This window comes from Hyphopichia burtonii (genome assembly GCF_001661395.1).
Source record: "Hyphopichia burtonii NRRL Y-1933 unplaced genomic scaffold HYPBUscaffold_6, whole genome shotgun sequence".
Taxonomy (NCBI): Eukaryota; Fungi; Ascomycota; class Pichiomycetes; order Serinales; family Debaryomycetaceae; genus Hyphopichia; species Hyphopichia burtonii.
In genome coordinates this window covers 517,705-536,961 of record NW_017963733.1, presented here as the reverse complement: position 1 = coordinate 536,961, position 19,257 = coordinate 517,705, and the positions used below count along the sequence as shown (strand labels likewise).

Genomic DNA, 19,257 nt, shown 5'->3' with positions numbered 1-19,257 from the left:
GTATTTTGCTTTCTTTCTTCATGTCCTTTATTTACCCTTTTATATAATTTCAATTCACTTAAACATTTATTCAATAATCTGATGAATTGCTAATTCATTTATTATTCTCCTTACTTTATTTCTAATCCTCTAATCTTTATGTATTTTTTTTTATATGTACTTTTTTTTTTTTGTTTGTTCGTCCAATGTTAATTCTACATTAATAAACTCCTTTTTACATATACTTTTGACATATACTGTTTCTATTATACAATTATTTCATTAATGCTGCACGAGATGGATGAATACTTGGTGCTGGTGATGAGCTAGATCCTGGTTCCTTTTCTCCTTCCTTAGTTTCCTTTTCATTTCTCTTCTTTAACTCTTTAGCAACTCGTAATCTTCTTTCTTCAAGTAATTTATCATTCTTACCCTTCAATTTCTCAACTCTGGCTTTTGAGTTACCTCCTCCACCAACAGTTAATTCAACATTGATTTTCCGATTTTGAAACATAGAATGGTGCATTCTTAATGCTGCCTCCATCTTCTTTTTAATCTCTTCGTTATCATTATCAAACTCTAAAAATGCAATTCCCTTATCTCTTCTAACTCTCAACCTTGATGGTTGGGATTTATTAAAATGCTGTGATAAATCCTCTTCTTTAGTATCGTACGGTAAGTTCCCAACAAATAATATATACCTGGGCCCTTGTCCTCCGTTAACTCCTTTCCCCTTCTTGCTTCTTCTGGTCTTTCTTTTCTTCTTGGGTTGTTCGTCACCTTTTTCTGACTCTTCACTGGATCTTTTATTGGATTCATCTGCTTCTTTTGATTCTGCTTTGTCTGCTTTTTCTGCCTTCTTCTTCTCCTTCTTCTCCTTCTTTTCCTTCTTTTCCTGCTTTTCCTGCTTTTCCTGCTTTTCCTGCTTTTCAGTCTCCCTCTCTTCCTTGGACTTACGGAACTGCTGTGCTTTTCTCTCCTTCTTAGTAAGTGGTGCGTCAGTCATCTTATCAATACTGTTTTCTTCCAATCTAGCAAAGTATCAAGAGATGCCTTTATGTCTTTGAGAAGAGGAAGTGAAAAAAAAAAAAAAAAAAAATGGCAGATTTCCTGCATACGCTGATATGCCCCAGAAGCTCCATCTCATACCCTGGTTTCGGTATCATAAACATTAACTCCTGTAGAAGTAGATTCAATTTCATAATACACCCAGGAACTACTTTGCTACTCCTCAAGCCTTGGAGTATTTCACTGGTCCTAACTTAGTCAATGGTCACGTCCAACCGTTTCAGTTCAAGATCACGATCAAGATCACCAGCAAAATCAGCACGTTCATCATCGCCAATCAAACCTGGTGGGCTCGAGAGTTATCGAGAAAGATCGACGGAAAGGTCGATTGAAAAACAGGATTCTTTGGACCTGTTTACCAAGGAGACTGCTTCGAAAGATGGCTCAAGCCTGGGTAATGGGAAGAAAACCGACCCAAAACATGAAACTGAGTCCCGAGGGAGGTCGAGAGATCGAGAAATATTAGAAACTAATGCTGACGAAGATATGATATCCTTGATGGGGTTTGGAGGTTTTGGTTCAACAAAGGGTAAACACGTTACGGGGACTAAAGGAGGGAATGCAAAGTTTGATAAGAAATCGGACTACAGACAGTATATAAACCGGGAAAAGGGTTTTAATCGACCATTGTCACCTAATAAGAAGTGATTACGTATGTTGTTTTTAATTCTATATTATAATGTACAAGTTATATATCATGCAAATTAATCTTTTTTGGAATAGTGATCAATCAATTTTTCATGTTGGGATCTAAGATCGGTGTAAGCTTCGGATACAGCAGCCAATTTGGATTCCAAGTCTTGGATACGAGCAGAATCATCATTGGTTTTTGGTACAGACGTGAGAGTGATTGAACTGTCGATAGAACCCAAATTCTTGAATTGTAGTTCTTCTTGAGCTTTATTATTTAACCACTCATCAAAGCTTTCTTCTTTTACACTTAAATCAGCTGGAATCTCAAGATTTAAAATATGCTCCGAAGGTTTGGAACTAGCCAAAACACGTTTGAAAGGTGGGATTAACCGATGCTTTTTATCTGACTTATTAATACTTGAAGGGTTATTATTATCAATAATATGTTGAGGGATGAAAAAAGTTTGAATAAATGAAATTGATGAATTACATGGAGGAAAACTTTTAACAACTTGACGAGTGACGATATCAGAAACGAAAACCCTACCGGCCGAGTCTCCAGATATCAAACTAGTACCGTCCATTGAGATATCTAAACAGGTAACACTGATTGGTTTATCTTCTTCGTCCTTTGTTTTGTTCAAAGATTTGTGTAAACTAGCGGTTGCTTCAACTTTTTGTTGGTGGTGAACAAATGTATTGGTTAAATTTGGATCATGGTCTAATGTAATGATTTTGGAGTTTCCTCCAACACTTTCTAATACCGAAGTGTTTGGATTGATTTGATATAAAGGTATTGTTCGTATAGATCCATTCGTTAACCCAATATATAATGATCTATTAGCAGGATCTTTGGTAATACACTCTATACTAACAGAAGTAATATAGGTGGTTAATAATTTGGATGTCATAATATCATAAACCCTTAAGGTAGAGTCACGAGATACAGTATATAATTTTAAATCATTAATAATTCCTGAAGACAGGATAATTAAATCAGTCACTGATAAAGTATGATCGGTGAAAGAAGTAAAAGGTTTGACCGAGATTTCTTCATTATAAACAGAAATTAAATCCAATGTTCTCCATACCATCACTCTGGCATCTTCACCACCCGATACTAAGAAAGTTCCACAATCTGAAAATTTGATTACTGAAATCCCTTGATAATGGGCATCTTTAACGCAAAGTAAATTCCCCAGGGCTAATTCCCATATATAAATACGTCCTGATTTGGATCCACCAGCAAGCAACCAAGGAACCCTAAACAGGGGCAAGTTATTCCCACCGCTTTCTTTCAAACCACCTCCATTATTTGCTGATGGATGAGACACCAACGATAAGCATTCGAGTTGTTCTGGAACGGCAATTCTTTGGTCAATACCTTTACCCCACGAGTACACATTAAGAAGAGCCTTGGACTTGCTGGTAGTAAAGAGTCTTTCTCCAGGACCAACCCCGGTTAAGGCAGCTCCATGGCGAGGACAGTCTGCCTGTCTAAATGAAGCATACTGTTGCGGAGTTTGGAAAGATGACACGAACGCCACCGATTCTTGCGAGTGTTTGTCTGCCGGGTTTCCCTCAGCAATGAAAAAGGCTACTTCTTCCATTCTCCTGGTGAAATTGCTTATTCTTTGACTTCAAAAGTAGTTGATTTAAGTATATTTGGGCTGCGATGAGATTTTTTTTTTTTTTTTTTTTTTTTTTTTTTCACTCGCTTTTGTCTTCATAAGAAAAAACACTGGCAACACGTCTACTTTACGACTTCTTTATCAGTAATACATCTTTAGCAGTGATAGGATGCCGATTGATATTGTTAGTTCAGTGTTGTTTGATGGACCGGACTCGGTTCCAGGAGTGGACTTGGCCATTAAGTATGGTCCCGTTGTGCTTACGGTGGCTGCACTCAAGTACTATTTTGGCGGAAGTACCAATACTTGGGAAAGAGACATGCATGGGAAAGTTTTCATAATGACGGGAGCCACTAGTGGGGTAGGGGCATACCTAGCGTATTACCTTGCATCCAAGGGAGCCCAATTGATTTTATTGGTGAGAAGTACTGAAGATCAATGGATAATTGATTATGTTGAAGATTTGAGAGACAAGACATCTAATTTCATGATTTATGCCGAACAGTGTGATTTGAATTCTTTACATTCAATCAGATTGTTTGCCACCAAATGGTTGGATAATAAACCAGCAAGAAGGTTGGATGGGGTATTATGTTTGGCTAGTGAATCTATACCAAGAGGTAAATCTAGACAAGTTACGACTGACGGGGTTGAAAAACAAATTGGAGTCAATTACTTGGGCCATTATCATTTGTTAACGTTGTTACAACCTTCTTTACAAGTGCAACCACCGGATCGTGATGTTAGAGTGGCAGTTGCCACTTGTGCTCTGCAAGCGCTTGCTAAACTCGACCATGATGATTTATTTTGGTTAAATAAAAGATATCCTTCTAATGCGCCATGGAAAGTTTATGGACAATCCAAGTTGTTATTGGGGTTGTTCACCCAGGAATATCAAAGAAGATTAAATCAATATGAAAGACCCGATAAGGCCCCTTGTGGAGTAAGAATCAACTTGGTAAATCCAGGTATTATGCGTACTCCATCAACACGAAGGTTTTTATCGATGGGTAGTATAGTTGGGTTGGTTATTTACCTTTTGCTATTCCCAATTTGGTGGATTTTTTTCAAAAATAGTATTCAAGGATCACAATCCTTTATATTTGCCTTGTGTGCTCCAGTTTTCATCAACTTGGACGGTGGTCAATTGATTCAAGAATGCAAAATATTAAGTAAAAAACGCTCAGAGTATCAAGACGAAGAATTACAAAAAGATCTCTTCGACGAAACCGCCAAAATTATTGAAAAATTGGAAAAACAATCTGCAATCGAACGTAAGAAGCAAGAACTGGAAAACTTAAATAACTTGCCTTTAAAAGAAAAACTCAAACGTCAAGCACAAGAAGAAAAGAAAAGAGCCAATCTACATGAAAAACCAGAATCTCCTGAAGAATTAGATGCAAAATTCAATACCTTGAAGAAATCTCTAGGTATTCCTGAATCTAATCCAAACGACTTAGAAATTCCTTCATTTGCACCCACGAAATTAGAAGAAGAATTACTAAAAACAGCCCCGTCTAAAACCACCGGCCAATCTACAAAATCAACTTCCCAAAAGAAGAGAAATAAAAGAAAAACTTAATCCCAACTCGTAAATTATCCATTTTCTAAACTCGAATCCCGCTAAAAGGGGAGATTTTCTCTGTTGGAGGGAAAAAAAAGAAGAAGGTGCTGTTGAGTCTGCCAGATAAATACGGCAATCAAAAGCGATGGCTTCCTCCTTGAATCTCACTCTCCCATTCACCAGATGAAACGGATTGTGCTCAATCTATATATGTAATACACAATTGTATATCTATCTAGCTATATCTCCATACTAGTTGATTTACTGGCTGTAGCGGTGGACTGATAAAGTTTATTGATAAACCAATCAATTTGTTATCTAAATTAATTCACAGTTGAGAAAACGGGGTCGTGTGTCGGTGGCCAAAGCTTAGATTGTTAAACAGACAAACTTGATCATACAGCGGGAAACTCCTATTCTGAATACTTTTCAAGCCAACGACACTTTTATCTACTTGGAAAGGATTCTACGTATACTGTTTAGCGTCAGCGTTGCTAGCATTCGTGTTGTACTTAGTTGTTTTGGTGGTGCTTGTTTGTCAAGATAATTTCGAGTAAGTCTAATTTATTCCGCTTATTCCAGATCACTGATTATTCGCTATTATAAGCTTTTTTGACAGAGGAGTAACTCGTCATAGTCTATATCGGTTGTTTGTTTGGTTCACTTTTTGCCGCTCTTTTTTGTCTTTTACCGCTGAAACTATTGATATTGTTATCGCTAAAGAAGATTACCAGTCATGGAGAACCCAGTAATTCAACATCAGCCGGGTCCTGGAGATGATTCGAGAGATGTCTCAACCTCGCCTAATGCTACTTTAGACGTTGATCTCAATAATAGTCATACGGCAAGCGTTACCCCTACTCTGGGCGCCTCGAATAGTAAATTACCCATTAGTTCATTGACCAGGCTATTGAATGAATCAAGCTCAAATAATACCACTCCAAAGTCCACTTCAATCGCCTCGTCTGCCTCAATGTCGACCGACACTTTGACTCAAGTTGGTGAAGCTTCGCAAAACTCGGACTTGGAGCATGATGATAATGATAATGACCAAGATGATGGTCCTTTGACCATTGGCACCAGTGCCAACTCGGTGAAAATTACTCGCCCTGGAACTTCTCCGGGCCAAATCTCAAGCCCTTCAGCTCCTACCTCCAAGACTTCAACCATTAATGGTAAACCTAAATTGATTATTAATGGATTCGATGCAAAACCTCTCCAACAGCAACCAAATACTCCTTCGATTCTTGGAAGATCTTATGGTTCTTCTACAAATAATAGTGCTTTCAGAGATACTCCCATTAAGCCTCCTTCCCAATCCGCAACCAGTCCAAGAATTAATCGTACTAATTCTGTATCCCATACTTCCTTCTTCGCTTCCGGTGGTTATGGTAGTGAAAGTTTATCTTCTTCAATTCCTTATAGTGCCCCTGGTGGTCGTGGTAATAATTTATCCCTGTCGGTAAATAAGCCGAATCATGTTTCTAATTTATCTAATGCATTCACTGATCAAAATAATAACTCTTCTCATAATAATTCTCCTTCCATCTCTTCAAATGGTGATTCAAATGGACTTTCAATGTCAATGCCAAATCAAAATGATTTTTCATCTGCTTCAACTTCTTCTTCCTCTTCCTCTTACATTCCTAACTTACCAAATGGCCAACCTATACTGTCAATTCAAATCCAATCCCCTAACGTTGGTTCGGCCTCAATCGAACCAAGGTTTGTTGTGTCAAAACAACGTGTGGCTCAAGCACAGGCTGCTGCTTCATTGAGCTCATCCCAACGTTCGGGCCTGCAACTGGGATTATCCTTCTTCTTCCTGTCCAAAAATAAAGGCTCGGGTGTTAACAAAAGGGACTCTTCTAGTACTGACTTGGGATCGTTCTATAATAATTCTTATCAAGATAATTATACTCCAATGGCTATTAATAATAATGCGACCAGCAGTGCCACCACTGTTATTCCAAGTTCTCCCCTGTCGGTTTCATCTACTGAATCTGCCTCCTCAAATGCGGCCTACAGTCAGTCAAGACATAACTCCATGGCCAACTTGAAAAGATTTTTCAAGAAAAACTCTTCAGTACTGTCGTCCCAACCAATTCCCGTTTCTAACTTGTCCAATTCTTTGAGGGCAAATGGTGTTGGTAGTGGTTCCAATACTCCAAGTAGCTCTTCTTTCCAAGGCGGTTCTTTTTCAAATCAACAGCAACAACCTTTGACCGCATCTTCCTCAAATGCTTCATACTCTCAATCACCAGGTGCTATAAACATCAAAACAAACGTTAGTAATAATGGTAATCACAATAACAACAATAATGGATCCAATTCAGGGTCCATTAGTAGATCATCCTCCACTCTTCAAAATAAAATCAACTATCAAGAAAGACGTGGTTCAGTTCTGGCCTTTATCAATACTCCCCAACAGCTGCAACTGCAATTCCCTCAACAACAACAATTACCTTTTTCAAAACGTTATAGTAAATTTGGTGAAAGTTTAGGTGCTGGTGCTGGTGGTGCAGTTAAATTGGTTAATAGATTATCTGATAAAAAAATTTTTGCAGTTAAAGAATTTAGAACAAAATATCAAAACGAATCAAAACGTGACTATGCTAAAAAAATCACCGGTGAATATTGCATAGGTTCTACTTTGAAGCATCCAAACATTATCGAAACTGTTGAAATTTGTTATGAAAATGAACGTATTTTACAAGTTATGGAATATTGTGATTTTGACTTATTTGCAATTGTCATGTCAAATAAAATGTCTCGTGAAGAAATCAATTGTTGTTTTAAACAAATCTTATCAGGTATTAATTATCTTCATTCGATGGGTCTTGCTCATCGTGATTTAAAATTAGATAATTGTGTTATTGACGCTCGTGGGATTGTTAAAGTCATTGATTTCGGTTCGGCTGTTGTATTCTCTTATCCTTTTACTAAAACTTTAATTGAATCACAGGGTATTGTTGGTTCTGATCCTTATTTGGCACCTGAAGTTTGTGTTTTCAATAAATACGATCCTCGTCCTGTTGATGTTTGGTCGGCTGCAATCATTTATTGCTGCATGATGTTGAAAAAATTTCCTTGGAAAGTTCCAAAATTATCTGATAACAGTTTTAAATTATTTGCAAGTAGAGGTGAACTTATTCCTATTAGTGAATTGTTAAAACGTACCCCTCAATCAATTCAAGAAGACGGTGGTCTTAATAATATGAATGACTTGAATGAGGCTATTGATTTGCCTCCTAATCCACCTTCATTCTCCGAATCCGTAGGTCAACCTTCTAATGACGTTCAAGGAAGATCTCATACATCTACTGAAACTGGTGCTGGAAGACTATTATTGGCCTTACCTGAAGATTGTCGCTCACTCATTGGTAAAATGGTTGAGTTAGCTCCAGCTTGTCGTATCACAGTTGAAGAATGTTTTAACGATGAATGGTTGAAATCAGTTAATATGTGTTCAGTTGAAGAGAGAATTACCTCAGATGGACTCATTGACTATCAAGTCTTCAAAGGAGACGACCACGAACATACCACTGTTGATCAATCAAAGGCACATATTGCAGCTTTCGAAAAAAACAAAAAGAAGTAAGCTTTATCTTGCAAACCATTAAGCTTTCATTTTTAAATTATCCTTAAAAAAAAAAAAAAAAAAAAAATCAAACATTATAGACTACTACTGACACGATCACTAAATTTCACGTTCAATTGTTCATTTGTTTTACATCGTACAATCTTTTTATTCTTATCATTCAGTCTGTTATCAAAAGTATTTTATTTATTTGTTCTGTTCAATTCATTATTCTGTCACGCATTATTATATCGTCTCTATTTATAAGCTTTTCACGTTTATTTCTCATATTTAATACATACAATTGTAATTTATACCATGTAATATCAAAATGATTAATGAGTGTATTTAAAGGATATATACAAGAAGAAAAGAAGGATCTATATTACAAATGACTAAAAAATAAAAGAAGCTGCTTAATCTAATCAATGAACAACCTTAACACCAACAGCTTCTGCAGTTGAAATAATGGCACCACAGATAGCTTGCATGTCAACATCCTTGTGTCTGTCATCAGTCTTTTTAATCTTAGCAATTTCATAAACATGTTTCAAACTGATTTCACCTACGCTTTCATGACCTGGTTTATCAGCACCTTGTTTGGCACCAGCGGCTTTTAACACTAACCAGGAAGTTGGAGGGCTCTTCATCTCGAAAGTGAAACTTCTGTCACCTTTGACGGTAAGTAAAACCGGAATCGGAGTACCTGGTTGGAAATTGGCAGTTCTAGCATTGAACTCTTTACAGAAATCAATGGCTTTAACCCCTTTGGAACCCAAGGCCGGACCAACAGGAGGGGCTGGGGCTGCTTGGCCAGCACCAACAACTAACTTGACAAGAAGGTTCTTTTTTGCTGCTGCAGACATCTTTTGTATGGTTCAGTCTAGAAGATATTGGATGGATAAGTTCTTTTTGATCGACTTTGAAAAATCAAAAAAGAAAAAATTTTGATGATAATTTCCATTTATGTGGTGTACGGGTGTGTTTGTGGACAACTCCACCAGCTTCAGCACAAGTGACTAGACGATTCAGCTTTAGTTCAGTTAATTTTCCTATATTCTTTAAGTTCGGGCTGCTTAACTTGGGGAAGCCTCTGGGTACTAAGTGACCGTGCCCAAGAACTGGGTTTCAAATATTCAATCTGCACCCTCGTGCAATTTGTTCGTAAATTTTTCACGAACAATTCATAGTTTCGATTAGTTGCAGTCTATTCGTTTAAATATGAAGACTTTGGTTGAAACGGGGGAGCCTTGTGACTATATTTATAAATTTACAGTTTAATTTGAATTTTGATAGGAAAGTTAACTAAATTACGAAAAATAAGGTAATCGACAAGTACAATTGTTTAATGAAAGTTAACCTAATATAATTGGAAATGAGAACTAAATACAGAGTATGCAAAAAGAATCGTCAATAAGATTAATTAACGCCAGCTAAAATACAATCAAATAATTTCTTCGGTAAATCTTGACTTTGAATTATTACTATGGTTTTCAGTACCGAAGATAACCCCACGATTTACTGGGAGAAATTCATCGTCTTCATCAATGTCATAATCAGAAGGGTTGAATCCAGCATCAACAGAATCTTCAGAATCACCCCTCGAGTGACCATAAGCAGCCCCTGCGGTACCAGCACCAGCGCCAGCAGCTCTTGTAGCACCGGTGGATCCATAACCAGTATTATTGCCTTGATCAAACGGACTAGAATCGTAATAATCTTCATGCATTGTAGATAGACCACCATTTGAACTAAATCTAGTACTATTAGTCAAGCCTCCTTTTGTACTGACATTACCACTAGTAGCGCCACTATTTTGACCAGTACTATTACCAGGCAGTCTGAAAACAGAATCCAAATTATTACTATTGGTGATACCACGGTATTGGAAACCATCTTCTTCAGAAGAAGAGAAAGGACCCGAAGCACCAACCCCAGCACCGGCAGTGTTAACCCCGGCACGATCATTAATTTGACGTTCTAAATCATCAGCTCTTGCAGCACCCCCAATCATGGCCGGGGTATTCTTAGAACCGAATAATTTCTTGAACCCATTCTTCAGATCAGATTTAAATTCTGATGATGAAGAGCCAGATTCATTATTGAAATCTGGTGATTGGTTTGTAAGAGAACCTCTCTTTCTTTTCTTCAAGAAAAGGAAAAAAACAACCAAGGTACCAATTACGATGGTACCACCAACAGAACCTACTAAACCACCGATTAATTTCGAGTTTTTTTGAGCTGTAGTTTGGTTATCACTTGAAGAAGAAGCAACCGAGGTGGGGACAGCTATAAGCGAAGTGATGGTAGTATCTGGAGAAGAACTTAATGTAGTATATTCAGAGACTGAACCAGAAGTGATTGGAGCAGTCCTTGCTGCTGTGTGACTGGTGGATGAGCTATCTGAAGTAATTGATGCGTATGCTGACGAGCTTGAAGGAGAGGAAGATGAGTGTGAAGATGAGTGTCGATGTCTTGAGGACAGATTAGAAGAAGACGAACTGGAAGACTTTGAAGAATGAGTGGACGAAGATGCAGAAGAAGAGTGGGATGATGAATGGGATGTTGAAGAGGAGGAATCCGACGTTGAGCTTGGGATATTGGATCTAGATCTGGATGACGAGGAGGAGCTCAGGGCCGCTGACAGGGAGGTAGATTCGGTGGTGGTTGATCCTACGGAGCTAGAGTAGTCACTGGATATAGATGATTCTGACGTTTCTGAAGAAGACAGTTGATTTTGTTCAGACGACAGGGAATCAGATGCAGAAGTTGACGAGGGTCCACTTGATGAAGAAGAGGATTCACTGGATTCACTGGATTCACTAGAGGATTCGCTAGAAGAATGACTGGATGAAGATTGACTCGATGAAGTAGTACTGGAAGAAGTGTCACTGGTAGTTTCACTGGAAGCTTCACTAGAGGAAGTAGCACTGGACGAGGACTCGCTGGAAGTTTCACTGGAAGCAGCACTGGACGAAGTTTCAGTCGAGGAAGGTCCAATGGATGTTTCGCTAGTGGAAACTTCACTTGAAGTATTTGAGGACGAGTCACTGGACGACTGACTAGAAGAGCCACTAGAAGAGTCACTAGAAGAGTCACTAGAAGAGTCACTAGAAGAGTCACTAGAAGGTTGAGCCAGTGAAGAGGTTGAGGAAGACGGTATTTCATCTTCGGATGCAGATGCAAAAGACGTCGATGACGTTGGGGTAGGATCACTAGAGGTGATGGACCCATCACTGGAGTTTCTCTTGTGATTACTGGACGAGCCGGTGGGAGAAGCCAAGGACAGAAGGGACGTATACGATGCTCTAGGGGATATCAAAGAGTTTGAGCTTGAATCAGTCGTGGAAGACGGTTGGGTGTCCAAACTAGTCAAAGAAGCCGAAACAAAATCTTGGGTTGAGCTAGCAATGCCAGTTGAAGTTGTGCTTGGGCTTGAGCTGGCTGACACACTAGTGGGGGCACTAGTTTGGTTATAGTCATCATTTCTTCTCAAGATCTGTTTCAAAGGCCCCAAAGAAGGGAACTTGAACGAATGATTTGTCATTTAAGTCTCTTAATGCGATGCCTAAACCTTAACAGAACAAATCAAAGAAAGAACCAAAGAAAGAACCAAAGAAAGAAAGAACAAAAAAAAAGTACTTAGTTAACTACTTTCCAAAGATCAAGTAAATCGAACAAACGAAGGACTTTTATGATAATGAAGCAATAAACAGGGGTTAATTTAAAACTAGGGAATAAGCTATTCTTTTTTTTTTTTTTTTAACCTCTGTTTTTTTTTCGAAAAGTTAATAATAAAACGAGTGATATTTTTATGGAATGAAAAAAAAATATGCTACTAATAATATAAACTAACAAAGAGGGTATAAAAAGAAAAGATGAAATGATAATAACAAGCCTTACAGAAGGGACAAAAGCGTCTTCCAGAACAAAACCGGGAGAACCAGATTCCCATTGCACTTACTGGGGGCCATTAAAGTCGACCATCAAGGGTAAACTAATGGGTTGTACGAAGATAAGGGCACAAAATAACAAAGAATCAGTGGTTTTTTGTTGTTTTGATTGGGTTTTGGTTAAGCAATGGATGGTATTTTAATTACAGGGCAATAAAGCCCCCCTACTATTTTTATTTCGGCAACGAAGCATCGTCCAAATCAGGCTAGCATCTCTGCTTGATAAGGCAATTGCTAAGATATAATCATCTTGGGACTAAAATGACATCCTTACTTTGTCAGAATCGGGAGTATATCATTACCTCAAGCGAATCTTTCTGTCCAACTCGGTTTACTTGACAACAAACAATTGACTGGTCCAAGGATTACGGTTAAGAAGCTTATAAATTTAGCCTGGTTATTTTGTTTTTGTTTAGCACTCTTTATTTTTGTCTTCTATTTCAAGGTGAGTCTCCTCGATGCCTACATTTGCTTGTAACCTTCCCACAGGTGGCGGAAGGTACGAGTACCAAAATGAAACTCTTGTTTCACTTGTATTGTGAAATTTGTCCTTTATGTCCTTTGGAAGGGGTACTAATTCGTCGCTGGAGCGAGAAGGAGGGCGTGTCCCGGGCAACAAAAACTGAGACACCCTTTTTTTATTTTTAGATTATACGATTATTTTCGGAACTACACGAAGATACTTGATTTTGCAGTCGATGGCTTGTTGGCTTGATACCTGGCCGTCTTGGACGTCCAGGGGACATATCATGTATTGATAAGGAAGTCAAAGAAAGAAAGCAAAAAAAGAAAAAAAATGCAAAAAGAAAATGCGTTTGTTTTATATCAGAACAGCTTGGAACCCTTTACCACTGACAACCCCCATCCAGTCGCCGGCATTACGACGCCAGCAGACGTTGTTCACTTCCAATTCTTCTTCGTAGGATAATACCGGACAGTCGATGACCATGCCCAATTCTCCGTTTTTCAATTTGCCCACGTCATTGGGATTGGCCGGTGCCGTTGTAGCTGAATCGGTATTTGGAGATTTAGATAAAGTAGTACAGTCCCAGACCAAGGCTTGACAGTCATCACCACCGGTTAGTAAATGGTTGGAGAGAGGATGCCATTTGATAGAGTTGATCGCTGCGTTATTCATGCCTCCTAAAGAGCCATCGAGGGTAACCACCGGGATACCAGGCATTCTCATATCTATGACGATGATTTGATTCAGATTAACACCAATAGTAGCCAAATAATGAGAATCAACGTTTGAAGTGGATAACCTGATTAATGCATTAGAATTGTAATGGCCACCACCAGCACTCAAGTTGGTTGAACTGTTTGTAGTTGGTTCGTAGATGATGGTGGAATGTTCTAAGGATCTTAAATCAAATACTCTCATAGAACCATCGTTACCAACACTGGCAAATATATTGGTTGAATCATGAATGAATTTCACGTCGAAAACTTCCAGGTCATGGGCAATTAATTGGGTTTTAACTTGAGCAATATCCATTTTACCATCACTTGTATTTCGGCTGCTTGATCGAGTCAAATCCCAAACAGTACAGGTGGTATCCACCGACGAAGTAATGAGTATTCTCGGATCAACTTTATTCCAATCAAATGATGTCACCGGTGGGAAAGTATTTATATCTTCGGTACTCCCGTTTTTATCTCCATTTTTAGTTGATTGACTAGTTGAATTATTTGCTAAAATATGAGTTTGAGTTAACTGGAAATTGTTGTTAGCATCATAATTCTCATGTTCAACTTTGTATAATCGAAGTACTTCCAGACTAGCTGCTAATCTTTCATTATATCCATTATTAACATTATTCATTGATGGATCCCATTGCAAATTAGTAACTGGATAATCAACCAATACTTCAGCAACCTTATACATATCAAACCCGTCAACTGAATTAGAGTATTCGGCTTCATCTTCAATAGCAATTGAATCATTCAGATTATTTGAATACGCTACTCCATGTATAACCTGAATCTTATTATTAAATCCTTCCTTATATGAACTTAATGCTATGCAATCCATCTCTGCTCCTCCTCCTGCTCCTTCTAGCTTGGTCCAGTCACAACAGTTCAATGGTAATTGTGAAAAATAATACAGATGTCGATCATTTATCCCATTATCAAATACCATTTGATTCCCACTATTAATGGTATTATTACCACCAACGTTTTGTCCGCTAATAGGACTTTGATTATTACTGGAGCTCCCGCCTCCACTAGTCCCACTGCTGAGACTGGAACTGGGTGGTAGTAACGGATGATAATTACTATAAAAATTACTTCGTTGCAGTGGACTCGTAAATGTTGGGGTAGTATTCCCTCCCCGGCCTAAATTTGGAGTACTGGTCGGTTGATTATATCCCTTGGGTGAGTATGACACCCCTCCAGGGATCCCTGGTGCCGATACACTTCCGGTAGTAGATGAAAGTGATCCTCTTTTCGATCTCGAGTACCAATCCATTAATGCTTATACTTGTAAATATTGAAATATGTCTAATTACGTCTTCTATCAACGATCGATTGCCGAAATTAAAACTAACTTGATGTTCTTGGTTTCCTCTGTTAAGCACACTCGCTGACCCTCGAAGATCCTATCTCTTGTTAATCAATGATATACTTCCTTTGAAGTAGTTATTTTTCTGTTCAATATTGCTCAATCTTGACTTATTTTTTTTTTTTTTTTTGGTTTGTTTGTCTTTTCTGCGTTTCTCCTGAGTGAATTTTGTGAAAATTATGTCTTATTGTTTTTAGCTTCTAGGTTTATAGGGAAACACCCTTACTTCACATTGGCTATAAGTTGGGTCCAGGGTACGCCCAGGGTGAGTACACGGAGTCTATATATTAAGGAAACTAACAAATCTAAAATACAAGTTTTAGTTATATACGTAGAAAAAAATTTAAGATTAAATGATTGCAAAAAAATTATGCTTGATCAGCTACGACATCTTCGACTGAAGGGCAGGTACACATTAAGTTCATATCACCCCAGGTGTCGTCCAATCTAGCCACGGTAGGCCAACATTTTGAATATTTCAAAAATGGTAATGGATATGCAGCTTGTTCTCTGGTATAACCCCTAGCTTCCCAATCCAGTTGAGAAGTTGAAACTATATCATCAATTGAATGGGGAGCGTTTTTCAAGACACCACCAGCAGGATCTCCATTAGCATAAGCATCGATTTCTTTTCTGATTGAGAGTAAAGAGTCAACAAAACGGTCTAATTCTTCCAAATTTTCTGATTCAGTTGGTTCAATCATTAAAGTACCAGCCACTGGGAACGACATTGTTGGTGCATGGAATCCATAATCTTGTAATCTTTTAGCAACGTCGATGGCTTCAACACCAACCAGTTTGAATTCTCTCAAGTCAAGAATAAATTCATGGGCACAATGTTTGGTACCATCATTAGTCGATGCAGAATAATCAACGAAAAGAATTTTATAAACTTCTTTCAAACGGTGTAACATATAATTAGCGTTCAACATTGCAATGGATGAAGCATAAGGCAAAGCATCAGCACCCAACATTTTAATATAAGAATAAGATACTGGGATAACACTAGCCGAACCGAATGGAGCAGAATTGACCGATTTGATTGATTCATTGGTTGAATGAGGAGTTTTAAGATAAGTATGCAGAGGTAAAAATGGTTTTAATTTATCATTAACACAAACTGGAGCTTGACCTGGACCACCTCCACCATGAGATAAGGCAAAAGTTTTATGAATGTTTAGGTGACAAACATCAGCACCCAAATCACCAGGAGAAGTTAAACCAACTTGAGCATTCATATTAGCACCATCAAGATAAACCAACCCCCCGTTTGCATGCACGGTATCAATTGCTTGTTTAACCCCTGGTTCAAATAAACCATAAGTAGATGGATAAGTAATCATGATTGAACATAAATTTTCGGAGTGTTTTTCAGCTTTTGCCTTTAAATCATTTATATCAATTGATCCATTGTTTAAACATTTAATTGGTACTACCTTCAATCCACACATTGCAGCAGATGCTGGGTTGGTACCGTGAGCACTAACTGGAATAAGACAAATGTTTCTCTTTTCGTAATCACCATTACTTTTATGGTATTGTCTAATTAATGATAATCCAGTGTATTCACCTTGAGCACCCGAGTTTGGCATTGAAGTGGTGGCAGTAAATCCAGTGATATCATTCAAATCTTTTTCAAATTCATCAACCAATTGCTTATAACCTTGAGCCTGATCAATTGGTGCAAATGGGTGGATTTGATTAAAACCTGGAATTGATAAACTTTGCATTTCAACAGTGGCATTCAATTTCATGGTACATGACCCCAATGGAATCATGGAATTAGCCAAAGATAAATCTTTAGACTGTAATAAATGTAAATAACGCAACATTGAAGTTTCTGAATGATGAGTATTGAAAATCTTATGGGGTAAGATTTCGTCAGTTCTCAATAATTCTTCAGCAATAGTAGGAAGTTGTTCTGGGAATTTAAAACTAGCATTACCAGTAAACACTTCAACTAAGGAAACTAAATCTTGTTCATTAACAGTTTCATCAAATGAAATAGAAACAGTTTCGGCGTCAACTTTATATAAATTAATATTGAATTTTAAAGCTTTTGCTAATATTTCATCGGCCAGTTCACCGTTTAAGTTAACGGTTAAAGTATCAAACCATTTTCCATTAGATATTTCATGGTTACTATTATTTTTGATTTGATCAGCTAAGATTGTAGTATAACCATAAACTCTGGCAGCAATATTTTTCAAACCTTTTGGACCATGATAAACTGCGTACATGGCTGACATATTTGCTAATAAAGCTTGAGAAGTACAAATGTTTGAAGTGGCTTTTTCTCTTCTGATATGTTGTTCTCTAGTTTGTAAAGCCAATCTTAAAGCTGGTTTACCTAATCTATCCTTTGATAAACCAACAATACGGCCAGGGATTTTTCTCAGGTATTTCAGATTAGTAGCAAAGAAGGCAGCATGAGGACCACCGTAACCAAATGGAACCCCAAATCTTTGGGTAGTACCCAAAGCAACATCAGCACCAAATTCTGCAGGGGATTTCAATAAGGTCAATGCTAATAAATCAGTAGCCATAGCAAATAAACCTTTATTTGAATGAACTAATTCGCCAACTTTTTGAAAATTATCAACTGAAAGTGAACCGTCGGTGGCAGGGTATTGCACAAGAGCACCACAAACATCACTTAAGATTTCTTTCAATTGATCAATACCTTCATTTGTTGATAAAGGCAATTGAATAATTTCAACGTTTAAATTGGTAGCACGCGATTGTATAACATTTAAAGTTTGAGGATGTAAATCAGTATCAACAACGTATTTAGTTTTCTTACCCTTTAAATTGTGAAACGATAATGACATGGCTTCCCCGGCTGCGGTACCTTCATCTAAAAGAGAAGCATTAGCCATTGGCAAACCAGTTAAAGAAGAAACCATGGTTTGAAAATTGAGCAAAGACTCTAAACGACCCTGAGAGATTTCCGGTTGGTATGGAGTATAAGACGTATACCATTCTGGACTTTCCAACAAGTTTCTTTGGATAACCGGAGGAACTTTAGTTCCATAATAACCTTTACCAATAAAGGATTTAACGATTTTATTTTTCAGAGCAATAGAGTTCAAATGATCCATCATCTCTGATTCAGTGAAACCCTTTTTAGGTTCAATTTGAAGTGGTCTCTTGATTAAAACATGTTCTGGAATGGCGTGTGATAAAAACTCATCCAAATCCTTATACCCAATTGTACTCAACATATGGTCAACATTGTCAGGAGTTGGTCCTAAATGGCGTCTTGCAAAAGTATCTAAGTTAGCACTTGATACCAAATTTGCTGATGGATTATATACTTTCCCATAATTAGCAGATGAAGTATCAGCCTTGGTAGCAAGACTTCTATAAGTACTCAAAGTTAAAGGCTTTAAGGCTAATCTAGCATTATTCACCGATAACAATTTTTTTGATCTTATCGCGGTATTGGCAGCAAATCTCGCTCTGATCATCTCGGAAACTATCTCTATAGAAGATCAGCTAAAGAAGAATATAAAGGAAAAGTTCCAGCAAGGGCTGTTTATAAAGGAGTAGAAGGAAAGTGAAAAAAAAAAAAAAAAAAAAGAAAAAAAGGTTTTGCCAAACAAAGGCCTATGGTTGTGAATTTTAAAGTAGCAGAAGGTTATCGCATCCGTTCCCGAGTCACAGACAAAACCGAGTCCATTTCTCGCGTGTTTTTCTGTTTTTTTTTTTTTTTATTTTGTTAGCAGAAAGCACTCCTTTAGTGCGATATGCCCGGGGAAGCCAGGCGCGAGTCAGAAACGAGTCAGAAACGAGTCAGGACAAAGTCATGTGATGAGCTGACTCTTTTATACCGTACAATGATCCATTAATTAGCTCATTACTCCTTCAGCAATTACTTCAAACGGCAGTCTACAAGTGAGATATTTTAAAAAAATATATATTCAAATATACTATTTATCAAATCAAAGAGAAACAACAATCAACACAGGTTAATCAGCTTATTTCTTAGCGGCTTTTTGGGCAGCTTTGGTAACTTTACCAGCTTTGTCGGATTTTTCAACAGCTTTGATAACACCGACAGCAACGGTTTGTCTCATATCTCTGACAGCGAATCTACCTAATGGTGGGTAGTCGGTGAAAGCTTCAACGGACATTGGTTTAGATGGAACCATTTTAACAATGGCAGCATCACCGGATTTAACGAATTTAGGGTTTTCTTCTAATTTTTTACCGGTTCTTCTGTCAATTTTTTCGATTAAAGTGTCGAATTTACAAGCAATGTGAGCAGTGTGACAATCTAA

General features: G+C 37.7%; 11 protein-coding genes across 11 annotated transcripts; 4 read left to right on the top strand and 7 right to left on the bottom strand.

The window, feature by feature from the left end:
• Nucleotides 1–195: 195 nt before the first annotated feature.
• On the bottom strand, nt 196–1,029 carry NOP6 (Nop6p). Its single transcript, XM_020221624.1, has one exon. It carries the CDS (start codon nt 983–985, stop codon nt 254–256), a length of 732 nt encoding a protein of 243 aa, XP_020075118.1. The 5' UTR covers nt 986–1,029; the 3' UTR covers nt 196–253.
• A 219-nt stretch (nt 1,030–1,248) lies between these two features.
• HYPBUDRAFT_142209 (SNUT3/LISCH7 family protein) lies at nt 1,249–1,695 on the top strand (the record flags this gene model as incomplete). The annotated part of the gene is made up of 1 exon (XM_020219814.1): nt 1,249–1,695. The coding sequence occupies one exon, from the start codon at nt 1,249–1,251 to the stop codon at nt 1,693–1,695; it is 447 nt and encodes a 148-aa protein (XP_020075117.1).
• Nucleotides 1,696–1,751: 56 nt separating this feature from the next.
• On the bottom strand, nt 1,752–3,290 carry HYPBUDRAFT_158084 (putative WD-repeat protein; the record flags this gene model as incomplete). Its single annotated transcript, XM_020222342.1, has 1 exon — nt 1,752–3,290. The coding sequence occupies one exon, from the start codon at nt 3,288–3,290 to the stop codon at nt 1,752–1,754; it is 1,539 nt and encodes a 512-aa protein (XP_020075116.1).
• Nucleotides 3,291–3,451: 161 nt separating this feature from the next.
• On the top strand, nt 3,452–5,148 carry HYPBUDRAFT_153583 (putative oxidoreductase). Its single transcript, XM_020221623.1, has one exon. It carries the CDS (start codon nt 3,481–3,483, stop codon nt 4,891–4,893), a length of 1,413 nt encoding a protein of 470 aa, XP_020075115.1. The 5' UTR covers nt 3,452–3,480; the 3' UTR covers nt 4,894–5,148.
• On the top strand, nt 5,131–7,599 carry HYPBUDRAFT_153582 (uncharacterized protein; the record flags this gene model as incomplete). Its single annotated transcript, XM_020221622.1, has 1 exon — nt 5,131–7,599. A coding segment is annotated over exon 1 (1,835 nt), but the record flags the coding sequence as incomplete, so codon positions are not given.
• A 44-nt stretch (nt 7,600–7,643) lies between these two features.
• On the top strand, nt 7,644–8,543 carry HYPBUDRAFT_153581 (Pkinase-domain-containing protein). The gene has a single exon (XM_020221621.1). The coding sequence runs from the start codon at nt 7,709–7,711 to the stop codon at nt 8,474–8,476; it is 768 nt and encodes a 255-aa protein (XP_020075113.1). The 5' UTR covers nt 7,644–7,708; the 3' UTR covers nt 8,477–8,543.
• A 251-nt stretch (nt 8,544–8,794) lies between these two features.
• On the bottom strand, nt 8,795–9,332 carry MRPL19 (mitochondrial 54S ribosomal protein uL11m). The gene has a single exon (XM_020221620.1). The coding sequence runs from the start codon at nt 9,319–9,321 to the stop codon at nt 8,881–8,883; it is 441 nt and encodes a 146-aa protein (XP_020075112.1). The 5' UTR covers nt 9,322–9,332; the 3' UTR covers nt 8,795–8,880.
• Nucleotides 9,333–9,784: 452 nt separating this feature from the next.
• Nucleotides 9,785–12,160, bottom strand: HYPBUDRAFT_153579 (uncharacterized protein). Its single transcript, XM_020221619.1, has one exon. It carries the CDS (start codon nt 12,000–12,002, stop codon nt 9,900–9,902), a length of 2,103 nt encoding a protein of 700 aa, XP_020075111.1. The 5' UTR covers nt 12,003–12,160; the 3' UTR covers nt 9,785–9,899.
• Nucleotides 12,161–12,993: 833 nt separating this feature from the next.
• On the bottom strand, nt 12,994–14,995 carry HYPBUDRAFT_153578 (uncharacterized protein). Its single transcript, XM_020221618.1, has one exon. The coding sequence runs from the start codon at nt 14,879–14,881 to the stop codon at nt 13,229–13,231; it is 1,653 nt and encodes a 550-aa protein (XP_020075110.1). The 5' UTR covers nt 14,882–14,995; the 3' UTR covers nt 12,994–13,228.
• A 241-nt stretch (nt 14,996–15,236) lies between these two features.
• Nucleotides 15,237–18,444, bottom strand: GCV2 (glycine decarboxylase subunit P; the record flags this gene model as incomplete). Its single annotated transcript, XM_020219356.1, has 1 exon — nt 15,237–18,444. The coding sequence occupies one exon, from the start codon at nt 18,442–18,444 to the stop codon at nt 15,343–15,345; it is 3,102 nt and encodes a 1,033-aa protein (XP_020075109.1). The 3' UTR covers nt 15,237–15,342.
• Nucleotides 18,445–18,954: 510 nt separating this feature from the next.
• TEF2 (translation elongation factor EF-1 alpha) lies at nt 18,955–19,194 on the bottom strand (the record flags this gene model as incomplete). The annotated part of the gene is made up of 1 exon (XM_020223653.1): nt 18,955–19,194. A coding segment is annotated over one exon (240 nt), but the record flags the coding sequence as incomplete, so codon positions are not given.
• Between the last annotated feature and the right edge of the window lie 63 nt (nt 19,195–19,257).

What these genes read in the sequence shown, in the direction of transcription:
- NOP6 (XM_020221624.1), bottom strand. Translation starts at nt 985, where the DNA reads ATGACTGACGCACCACTTACTAAGAAGGAGAGAAAAGCACAGCAGTTC.
- HYPBUDRAFT_153579 (XM_020221619.1), bottom strand. Translation starts at nt 12,002, where the DNA reads ATGACAAATCATTCGTTCAAGTTCCCTTCTTTGGGGCCTTTGAAACAG.
- HYPBUDRAFT_153578 (XM_020221618.1), bottom strand. Translation starts at nt 14,881, where the DNA reads ATGGATTGGTACTCGAGATCGAAAAGAGGATCACTTTCATCTACTACC.
- HYPBUDRAFT_153581 (XM_020221621.1), top strand. Translation starts at nt 7,709, where the DNA reads ATGGGTCTTGCTCATCGTGATTTAAAATTAGATAATTGTGTTATTGAC.
- HYPBUDRAFT_153583 (XM_020221623.1), top strand. Translation starts at nt 3,481, where the DNA reads ATGCCGATTGATATTGTTAGTTCAGTGTTGTTTGATGGACCGGACTCG.
- MRPL19 (XM_020221620.1), bottom strand. Translation starts at nt 9,321, where the DNA reads ATGTCTGCAGCAGCAAAAAAGAACCTTCTTGTCAAGTTAGTTGTTGGT.